Here is an 11,946-nt window from a genome sequence, read left to right as displayed (position 1 = left end):
AACACTGCTAGAAAGGCTAAACCATTTCAACCTTTACCTTAGTGTACTTAATGTGTCTTGCATTTGTAACTAGATTATAGGATGGATTATAGAAACCTTCCTCTAGTAAATATGAGAAATTATTTTAGCTTTTTAAACTAATAAATAAAAGTACTATTGAAAATTATGATAAAATTGCATTAAACAATTTACTTTAAAATAAATCAAAAACTCAAACACATTCATCAAGGAAAACACTGACAGCCAAATCAACAGCTTTATTGTCTCAATAGAAAGCAGGTGTCATATTTAGCAAAGCTTTATATTTTTTAGAACAAGCTCAAACAACAAACCCCCCTTATTCACAATTTTTAAATAACCACGTGTTTAAATGTATAGATCATTAATGCTAAGACCTGGCTATACCAAAAGAGGGAAATCTCTTTTTTTTTACTTTATAGTTCCAGGCTGTCAAACAGTAGCGCATGTATAGTCTAAAAAAATCACACTTTGGAGCAGACCAAGTCATTTGACTCAGTGTGGTTCAGATCAAAGTTTGTCTTGGTTTCCTTTTTGGACAACTTTTCTTGCCTGATATTCGAGCCAAGAGGGCGCTCCTTGCTGTGAATGACCTGAATGTACTGATCTGTGCTGCTGTTTTGTTGGTCACTGCTGGAAGCCACAGAGGCGGAGTCAGATTCAGTCAAAGGAGTCTCAAGCTGACCCCTAAATTTTGGCTTCAAATGACACCCCATATGTCTGGTTCTGGTGGGAGACTGACATTGTCTTCCTGGAGAATGGGCAGTATGCCTCTGCATGTGAAAAGGGTCAGTTTCTCTTACACTGGCCTGAGATGGAGAATGTAGGTTGAAATCTCCCCAATCAATTTCCTCTTTGCCATCATCCACTTCATTGTGTTCTTGCATCTCATATCTTGCTGTCTGCCGTGCTCTAAAGCTTTCTAACCTTTCACCAATGTAGAACTGTGCTTTTTGTTGGTGGTCAGACAATGAGCGGGGCTGATGGCTTTTGCCTAACGAAGTCCTTTTCTTGCCTATTCCAGCTTCTCTCTCCTGTAATTTACTGAGTGGCTGTGATGTGTGGGACCGGTGGTGGTGAACAGTGTAAGGAGTGTAGTGTTTCATGTTGCGTGGGTATAGCTCTAGGATCTCTGTGGGCTCCTCCATTAGATAGTGCCGTGGGATCCGTGTGGCTGAGCACAGAATCTTCTTACGGGGCCTGTGCTCATTGACAATCACATAGCGGGTAGTGTGGCCACGCCGTGCCCCATTACTTTGTGCAGCAATGATCCCGGCAGCCTCAACAGGGTGTAGGGAGCGTATGGACTTCCTGTACAAGGGGTCAGTGTGGATGGTGTTAGAAAAGTCAGATGGAGGATTGTAAGCCATCTGGTGGCAGGACTTGGACCTGCAGGAACCACTTGGGCCACCAATGAAATGTCGGGGCCTAACAACAAGAAAAAAAACATTAATCAACAGTAATCAATTATTATGCTCTATTTTTTATTTTGTTTTTGTGGGAACTGCATATTGTATTTACAAAAATGATTAACCATGACAAACAACATTGTCCTCTGTGAAGAATGAACTATTTGATGTTATGGAGTTACAAGAATCAGTCTGTCATCAGTCTGTCAAGCTTCTGAAGTTCGCGGACGACACCACTCTCATCGGACTTATCTCTAATGGTGACAACCACCTACATTTGGGAGGCTGAGCATCTGGCGAACTGGTGCAGGGAGAACAACCTGGAGCTTAACGCTCTAAAAACAGTGGAGATGGTTGTGGACTTCAGGAAGAACTCAGCCCCAGCCATCCACATCACCGTCTGTGACTCCACAATTGACACTGTGGAGTCTTTCCGCTTCCTGGGAACTATCATCTCCCAGGACCAAAAGTGGGAGCTGAACATCAACTCCCTCACCAAGAAAGCCCAGCAGAGGATGTACTTCCTGTGGTAGCTGAAGAAATTCAACCTGCCAAGGACAATGATGGTGCACTTCTACTCCTCCATCATTGAGTCCATCCTCACCTCCTCCATCACCATCTGGTACGCTGGTGTCACTGCCAAGGATAAGGGGAGACTGCATCGTGTCATCCGGTCTGCAGAGAAGGTGATTGGCTGCAATCTTCCATCTCTCCAGGACCTGTACTCCTCCAGGACTCTGAGGCGTGCAGGGAAGATCGTGGCTGATCCCTCGCACCCTAGTCACTTCCCTCTGGCAGGAGGCTGCGGTCCATCAGGACCAAAACCTCACGCCACAAGAACAGTTTTTTCCCATCTGCTACTGGCCTTATCAACAAGGCCCAGAGCCCCCCTTGACACTTGACACTGCCTTTCTCCCTCCCCCGTTCAGGACCTACAAACTACACCAACGTAGCATCTCCAGACCTTCTGCGTTACATTAACGCACAGTCTACTGTGTATATAGCTGTAGATTCTGTATGTATGTATATATATATATATATATATATATATATATATATATATATATATATATTTTGCACCATCAACACCAAGTCAAATCCCTTGTAAATGCAAACCTACTTGCCACTAAACTTGATTCTGATTCTAAGTAAAACCAAGTGTTGGAGGGAAGCTTTACAATAAACAAAACTGGCATGAGTGGGCTAAAGGTCTTAAGTTTAAAACATTGAAGACAGAACTGCCTTTTCATCCTGATGCCATTATACAACTTAGCAAACCAGTGAATAACATAGAATATAATTGGTCACTTTTTGCCCTGATATTCTGACAGCTCGAACTTAGAAAACACATCTGTTTGATTATTTTAAGCTTTTATTGAACTGAATGGACGAAAAGTTCATTTCCCTTTTATTAAACATTTCCCCCAGATGAAGAACAGTCATTTATTAGGTGAAGGAAGTAACAGGATGTTGAATCCATCTTTTGGCCAGTATATACATGGTTTCATCAGTTAGAAGAGGATCATTTTGCCCCCATTTTTTATAAATATAGCCCACTGTTTGTCTGTAATGAAGAAAGAGCTGAGCCAACAAGTCAAACTCTCAGTTTACCACATATGGAAAAAAGACTGGTTTAGCACTGCACTACCAAGAATTTATCGTCTTTCCTTATACAGCTGTTTTTTGGATCACACCAATCTTTGAGGTGAATGTTGATCCTGTGCATTTTTCACTTTATCACAGTGTATACTGAAAACTGATGTTTGCAATTATAAACATTGTTTCCAAATCCATTCACAGTAGCATTTTTTTACGTGCCATAGGTGGTGGTTGCCCCTGGCAGCAATAAATGGTGACGTTGATATGTGTTTGTTTGTTTGAGAGAGGGTGATGGCACTGGATTACAAAAATAATTAAGGTATCTGTCCATCGATAGCTGCTGATAATAGGAAAACCATTTGGCATGCTCTGTGTGGGACTGCACTACATTATATTCCTCCCCAGTATTTAGATTATGTTGTGAATTTTAATTGTTTAATGCATGACAGAAAGAGGGGCTTGCTGGGGGAAACATTCATGCAAAAAACCACCAATGTCCGTTCATGAATACAATGTTATATCCTCAACATTTAATAACCCAATAACTGTTTATAGCATCTTCATGGTTGCACAGGTTCTGATTTGGTCATGAGTCGTTTATAGTCTCTCAGATGCTAAGGTACTCTTGCACCACACGCCTTAGCTTTTTTGAAATGCTACTGTATTGTCATGCATATTGCATATTATTTCATATTGCCCTGTAAATAGGCTGATGTTCTTTTTTCCACTGTTAACTTGATTTTTTTTTTACCTGAGTATGACCATATTATGAATAATTGTCCAATATTTACTCTGGCATTTACTTTTTAACTGCTAATTTGGCATTTCTGATAAACCTTATCGTCCACTGCTTTAGAACTAACTTTAGATTAGATTAATGTTTTTTCACTAATATAAACTCTGTGTAACTGTCTGTGTCTTTGCCACTGTCACGCCTGATTTTCCCTATTGCAGTACAATAAAGGATTTCTTGTCTCGTCTTCTTTATTATTATATCTTAAATATTGCTAGGATCCAATGCAATTAGTTTAGGGTTAGTTTAGTTGCAGGAATTCAGAAGATAACGTTTACTACTCAGAATTTTAAAATTATGTGAAGGAGAGGCACCAAGCTGGCTATTTGGCTGTGTTCCCCATAGGGGGGAAAAAGGAATAGAAAAATATTTCTTTATATGTAATTCTTTTTTCAACAAAATAAAGTTCAGGCTTTTTGCCTTTTTTCAGTGTGAAATTATGCTATTGCATTAAAAGCTGAATTTAATTTATGACAGTTTACACATTCTTAACAGGGTGCCAACAGATTAGAACAGAGCTGTTTATACAACTCTGCCTTTCCCTGAATAAAAACTTTAATATGTTTAAACTTTACAACCATTTTTTACTTCCATATGTTCAGCCCTTCCACAAATGCATGGAAGCAATTCTTGATTGAGGCTTTTGCTTTGCAAAAGTATATATACCTATTTAACATGACAACTGCATGACACACTTTTGAAATTTTTATTCATAAAAATCATTTCCCCTACTTCACAGTTATACTTTACTTTGTGTTGATTTATCACCTAAAATCCCAATACAATTGGTTAAATTTCACCTTTTTAAAATAGTAGAGTTATTCCATAAATATTTAATCAGTTTAATGAGACAAATTGTAAACAATCTAATTCTGGGAAATCACCATACAAGGTTACCCTAATCTTTGTTAATCTGCTTGATACCTGTTAGGCAAGTGTTCCACCTGGTGTTTGGGTAGTATGATCACGGCTGGACTTCTGACCGATGCAGACACATGTCCTCCATTCAGCTCAGCTCTAGAGGCTGATTGGGTGATGGTACGGATGCTGTTACTACGATGAACAGGAGACTGAAAGTTTGTAACGCTGCCATTTTGCCTGGGTGATGGGGTATGTATAGACGCTTCTTGGCTTGGGATGTCGCTCTCCTGTTGGTCTGGCTTTTTGTCAGTTAAGGCCTCTGGCGCTTGCAGCCTTGCTGTGGGAGTGGTAGTATAGACATAATCACAACTCTAGTTATTGCAGAACAAACACAATAAACCTAAAAAAACACTTAAAATACCTGCAGCCATCTGAAATACTTTTTTCTTGTCCTCTGTCCGTTCCTAAAAAACATGGAAAGAAAATTCCATCCAAACATCTAAGAATAATACAATTCAAAAGGAAATATTGTTTTTGTTTTAAATACAATACACTGGATACAGGTCTCTGATTAAGTATTGATTAAGAGGGGATGTGTAAATAGCAGGATTAACAAATGTTGGAGTTTTATAATAATAATAATAATATTAATAATAATACATTGGATTTGTAATGCCCTTTATATTTATACAAATCCCAAAGTGCTACATAGTAAAACAGGTAAATGCTAAATAAAAACACATGGAGAGACATTAAGTAAAAGGGGAAGAGCTCAATTAAAAGCTCTCCTAAAAAGGTGGGTTTTAAGGCCACGTTTGAAAGCATCCACAGTGTGTGGGGTCCTCAGGTGATCAGGAAGAGCATTCCACAGCCTGGAAGCAGCTGAGCAGGCTGTAATACTACCCCTGATAATAAATTGAAATATCTGATGTGACGTGCTATCATTCTTGTCATGTAAAATAAATCAAAATAGAATACAAGAACATTCTGAGCATGGCCACAGATTCTGAATCAAGTCAAAGGAATATTAATATTTTTTACAGATGCTTTGCAATAACTCTTTCTTTTGGTAATGCTCAAAACCAAAGCATTGTGCATTACAAGATACACTCCTTACCCAAGATTATCTTATTTAGAGAGCATTTGACAATTGTCTGTTTTACTGTGTATTTGCAAGACGATAAGTAATACACAGCAGTTTTTTACAAACTGTCAAGGTAGCACAATCAAAACTCACAGTCTGAAGTTGCATCCTCAGTTGGCTGTTGGTGAACTTGAGGGATCTGGCAATGGCTTGAAGGTAATATATGAGCATACTGAAACACAGATCAAGAGAGTAGACATACAGTCACTTAATTATATCTATCTATCTATCTATCTATCTATCTATCTATCTATCTATAGGGGTTGGACAATGAAAGTGAAACACCTGGTTTTAGACCACAATAATTTATTAGTATGGTGTAGGGCAGGGGTGTCAAACTCATTTTGGTTGAGGGGCCACATACAGCTTAATCTGATCTCAAGAGGGCCACACGAGTTAACTCATTGCAAGATTAAATAGAACTAATAAATGTGGACTTGTTGTTGATTTTTATATTAAGTTATTTTCACTTTTACACAATATATTATGAATAACCTCAGCATTTTTAAGAAAAGTATGTGCAATTTCAACAATATTTTTACTCAGTTAAACATTTACTTGTGCATTATGCATAAGAACTGATCACAGTGATTATACAATGTTGAAAATCATTTATTCACATTTTTTGGAACTTAAAAACACTGTCCTGCATGACAAAATACATCAAACAGATAAAAATTAAGAAATTATTTGAATTTTTCCACACCTGAAGCTTAATCTGCTAATTAAAACACAGCGCCCCTCGTGGACAATATAGGAACTGCATATTTTCAATTAAACGAAGTACATGTTTTTTTCATTAATTGTTTTATCATTCTCTTCCTTTTATCTTGTCCACTTGTGAAAGTCAAATCTGATGAGCTCTTTGTGGCATCTTATTGCCACATTGCCAGACAGGACACTGAAAAAAATAAATATTTTTTTTTATTTAGCCCCAGGGCCGGACTAAATTGTTCAGCGGGCCGGATCCGGCCCGCGGGCCGTATGTTTGACACCCCTGGTGTAGGGCCTCCTTTTGTGGTCAATACAGCGTCAATTCGTCTTGGGAATGACAAATACAAGTCCTGCACAGTGGTCAGAGGGATTTTAAGCAATTCTTCTTGCAGGATAGTGGCCAGGTCACGACGTGATGCTGATGGAGGAAAATGTTTCCTGACTCGCTCCTTCAAAACACCCCAAAGTGGCTCAATAATATTTAGATCTGGTAACTGTGCAGGCCATGGGAGATGTTTAACTTCACCTTCATGTTCATCAAACCAATCTTTCACCAGTCTTGCTGTGTGTATTGGTGCATTGTCATCCTGATACACGGCACCTCCTTCAGGATACAATGTTTGAACCATTGGATACATTGGATTTCCTCCAGAAAGGTTCAGTAGTCCTTGGCAGTGATGTTCCCATCTAGCACAAGTATGGGGCCAAGGGAATGCCATGATATGGCAGCCCAAATCATCACTGATCCACCCCCATGCTTCACTCTGGGCATGCAACAGTCTGGGTGGTACGCTTCTTTGGGGCTTCTCCACACCGTAACTCTACCGGATGTGGGGAAAACAGTAAAGGTGGACTCATCAGAGAACAATACATGTTTCAAATTGTCCACAGCCCAAGATTTGCTCTCCTTGCACCATTGAAACCGACGTTTGGCATTGGCACGAGTGACCAAAGGTTTGGCTATAGCAGCCTGGCCGTGTATATTGACCCTGTGGAGCTCCCGACGGACAGTTTTGGTGGAAACAGGAGAGTTGAGGTGCACATTTAATTCTGCCGTGATTTGGGGAGCCGTGGTTTTATGTTTTTAGGATACAATCCAGGTTAGCACCCGGACATCTCTTTCAGACAGCTTCCTCTTGCGTCCACAGTTAATCCTGTTGGATGTGGTTTGTCCTTCTTGGTGGTATGCTGACATTACCCTGGATACCGTGGCTCTTGATACATCAAAAAGACTTGCTGTCTCGGTCACAGATGCACCAGCAAGACGTACACCAATAATTTGTCCTCTTTTGAACTCTGGTATGTCACCCATAATATTGTGTGCATTGCAATATTTTGAGCGAAACTGTGCTCTTACCCTGCTAATTGGACCTTCACACTCTGCTCTTATTGGTTCAATGTGCAATTAATGAAGATTGGCCACCAGGCTGGTCCAATTTAGCCATGAAACCTCCCACACTAAAATGAGAGGTGTTTCAGTTTCATTGTCCAACCCCTGTATCTATCTATCTATCTATCTATCTATCTATCTATCTATCTATCTATATATATGTATATATATATATATATATTAGTGCTGTCAAACGATTAACATTTTTAATCGCGATTAATCGCATAATGTTGATAGTTAACTCGAGATTAATTGCAAATTAATCGCATATTTTATCCTTTTATTTCTGAAAGTGTAATAGCCTGTTTGGGCATTTTAATATGCAATTTTGCAAAAAATGACACTAATAAAATACATGCTTGTACAAAAAATATTTTTATTTTGTTATTTTTCAAGCACTTTTCAGAATTGGAATGAAAACATCCAGGTGCCAAATGTTAAACTCTGGACTATAATGGCTAAATGACTAATCATGACGCCCTGATGTTTACACAGTGTGTAAACAAATGTGTAAATAAATACCTGTTTTCATGCCGATATATTTTTTTTGCCTTAAACAAAGATAGACATGGTATTATGCATAAACATATAAATTAATAAAAATTGTACATTTCAATAAAGTCATAAGTTTTGTTCTCTCTCTCTCTCTCTCTCTCTCTCTCTCTCTCTCTCTCTCTCTCTCTCTCTCTCTCTCTCTCTCTCATCTAATTCTGAGCTTTCACACCAACAACAATAATTTCTTTGAATATTTTTGCTTGCTGTTTCTATCCATATAGTTTAAGCCTGGAAAAAGTTTTTAAATTTCCAGGTCATTCCAGTCTTACACTTTGCTTGTAACTGGGCAGGAGTTTAGTACCCTGAAAGAGACTGTTTAGCAACTGTTTAGTAACTCCAGGTTCTTCGTTTGGTAACGTAATTCAGCCTTAGTTTGTCAAATACAGAGAAAACAAATTAATAAGCAGTACGGTTTATGGGTTGGGTTTCTGCAATGTTATCAACATGTTAAAAACTCATCTTCAGAACCAATGTCTGCTCAAAGGGGTGATCTGCACCAAGTAATCTACTTTCAGCAGTTATCACAGGTTATTGCACCGTAAACTGCAGAAAATACGTGCAGAGTTGCTCTGTCTGCCTTTACTACCGTCGGATCCTATAGCGGAGGGATATTTCAGTTGGATACACTTAAATGTAGTGCAGGCAGGTCTCATAATAACCCCTATTTCGTTGCTTATTTTAGAGCCCAAATAAGCGATTTCACTTTCAGAAACCTGCCCAAAAAATCCGCAACCCGTGACTCATGAAATTTAGAAGTGCTTAGAAAAAAGAAGCCCAAAGTCGCATGTGTCCGAGGGTAAAAGAAACAACAGTGAGCGCAGCGCGGATCTGTTTTGCTACAGTTTTCTAGCACTCTTGAAACTACGGAAAGCGCTGAGGGTAAAAGAAACACAGTCCGGAGAGCGCGGCGGGGGGAAAAACATTAGGGAACGGTGTGTGTGACTTTGGGCTTCTTTTTTCTAAAAGCGCTTCTAAATTTCATGAGTCACGGGTTGCGTTTTTTTTGGGCACGTTTCTGAAAGTGAAATCGCTTATTTGGGCTCTAAAATAAGTGACGAAACAGTGGTTATTATGAGACCTGCCTGCACTGCCCACACTTTGTATCCAGCTGAACTATCCCTCCGCCATAGGAGCCGACGGTAGTAAAGGCAGAGAGAGCAACTCTGCACGTATTTTCTGCAGTTTACGGTGCAATAACCTGTGATAACTGCTGAAAGTAGATTACATGGTGCAGATCTATGGGGTAAGATAGCTTCCTAAATAGATTTGTACATAAAAGGATAGTTGTGTCCATATAAGTCAGAAGTTGTGCATAACAAACATTTGTAAACTCATATTAATTTAAATCACATTCAAAAGATACAACATACGGTTTAAATAGTTACAACTTTAATAACTAATAAATACAAATTTCAAGTTTAAATTTGTGCTTTACTCTTTATGAACACAAACAGCAGCGGCTGCTTGAGAATACGGATTTTTTCTTTGAGAATACGAATTCACAACAGTGGTCTGACGTCACGGTTTCCAAGGCTGGTTAATGGAGCACAGAGTGCGAAGATAGGAGCCGCGCATGCGTTCTTCAGACTGACCGTCTCAGAATGCACCGGGGCCGCAGCTTGATTCCAGACAGCGCAGAGCTCACAGTGGTAAGTTAAACATTCCCTTTTCTGCTGCCGTTCTTCAAAAGTACGTTTTCAGATAGTTTGAAGGGAGAACATTATACTTTTAAGCTTCCCTATGTGGCCTGTTTACAGAGTTAGTGCGTAATTTTAATAAAAAGTCCGACGTTGAGCGTCTGTGCCAACTGGTAGGTTTTTTAAGATTGACAGCCTATTTCCTACTTTTATCTTTAAAAAAAACAACATTGAGGATGGTATTAAACATGTGATCACGTTGAAATTGTGACTATTTATCTGTAAATAATTAAAATGAAAACATAATTTTTATATATTAGTAACAGTAAAGGGAGTAGAGTTAAGCTACTTTGTCTAACCTTCACAGCATTGTTCATTAAGGAAAAGTTATTTCTGTCTGCCCACCTTTACAGCGATTAATCTATAAATTATGTGCAGTTAGTTCAGTTCATTCTTTCAGTGAAATGGTAGAAATACTAGAGAAAGGAAGCCATTTGTTACATTTACTACTATACATTTCACCCTTTCTTTTGAGAACTATAATAATCTGCATGTTAACCACATATAGTTTTATGGTGTGAAAAGGTGAGAATTGAAAAAAACAATTATGGTAACATTTGGCATTTTTTATTTACAGGAAGAAACAGAAACAAAATATGTGAGGATAAACACTTCTGTGCCATTCCTCCAAATATTTTTTAATGAAGGGGACCTGAAACCAGCCTTCAGGCTAAACAGGGCCACCATCGTCCTCCTCCTTCAGCTGCTGCCCATCCAGAAGGTCCATGGATGGCCACAGGAGATAGAGGTGCTGGTGACCCTCTGCTGGCTGGCCTGTGGTGCATCCTATAGGGAAACAGCTTGCCAGTAAGATCTATTACCTTCTTGTCCTTAAATAGAGCCAGCAATGACACACAATTGATAGATGATATTAATTGAATAAAAGATTAAGACAGATCAGCATATTAACTAAATTACAAGTTAATTTTATATTTGGTACAGGTCTAGTGGAGGCACGCTACAACAGACACCACGCCAAGGCTGATAAACATCGTTGAGCGCGCCTTTGGTGATCTGAAGACACGGTGGCGTTCCATCTTCTTAAGGGTGCTGGAGGTCCGCCTGACGTTTGCCCAAAAAGTAATCGGCGCCTGCTGCATCCTCCACAATATTTGTATAGAGGCAGGTAACCAGCTAGATGAGGAGGTCGACCCAGAGGAGGACGGCCATCCGGCGGCTGAAGACAGGGAGCTGCTCCAGCTGGCTGCATGTTTAAGTGAACATGACTACACCTGACCTAATGTAGATCAGTTTTAGTCATGTCCACATGCTGCTTCATTTCATTTTTTTCACCACCTGTAACAATACATAAAATAATCAGTGAATTAATTTCCATTCCAACTATTTTTAATTGTATGTTTGTAGGTGTTGTCTATTTGTATAAGATGTTAATAGAAGTTATTTATTTGTTTTAAACCATGTTAGTAACTGTTAATTTGTTGAATATGTTACACCTTCATTCTGTTGCAAAGTTAAAACATTTGTCTAAAATAAATATGTTTTTTTTCATATATTGTTACTATTGTTTTCTTTCCCTCTTTCTCTTCTCAATTTTTCGTGTCCTCACTCAGAGGAAACTCACTTAAGAAAAACATTTAAAGAATTTAGTTATTTATAGATTTTATATTAGGGCTGGACAGTATAGAAAAAAGCATATTGATAAAAAAATGCATATTGATGGATAGATAATTATCAAAAAGATTTAAAACCTGGCTCTTATAATATTGCTAAATGACTTAATTTTAATATATCACACACAAACACTC

The 11,946-nt window shown here is 38.7% G+C and overlaps 1 protein-coding gene across 2 annotated transcripts in view; it reads right to left on the bottom strand.

Moving 5' to 3' along the window:
- Positions 1-243: 243 nt before the first annotated feature.
- LOC105921439 (transmembrane channel-like protein 3) overlaps positions 244-11,946 on the bottom strand; it is a 141,279-nt gene continuing 129,576 nt past the window's right edge. For both annotated transcript variants that reach the window (XM_036129149.1, XM_036129150.1), the window contains 4 exons: positions 5,918-5,996; positions 5,102-5,144; positions 4,744-5,017; positions 244-1,446 (listed from right to left, as the gene is read on the bottom strand). In XM_036129149.1, coding sequence (XP_035985042.1) covers positions 483-1,446; positions 4,744-5,017; positions 5,102-5,144; positions 5,918-5,996 — 1,360 coding nt within the window. In that variant the 3' untranslated portion in view covers positions 244-482. The remainder of the gene's footprint in view (positions 1,447-4,743; positions 5,018-5,101; positions 5,145-5,917; positions 5,997-11,946) is intronic.

Source organism: Fundulus heteroclitus, unplaced genomic scaffold, assembly GCF_011125445.2.
Source record: "Fundulus heteroclitus isolate FHET01 unplaced genomic scaffold, MU-UCD_Fhet_4.1 scaffold_142, whole genome shotgun sequence".
Taxonomy (NCBI): domain Eukaryota; kingdom Metazoa; phylum Chordata; class Actinopteri; order Cyprinodontiformes; family Fundulidae; genus Fundulus; species Fundulus heteroclitus.
The sequence above is the reverse complement of the archived record's forward strand: the minus strand, read 5'-3'. Positions and strand labels throughout refer to the sequence as shown.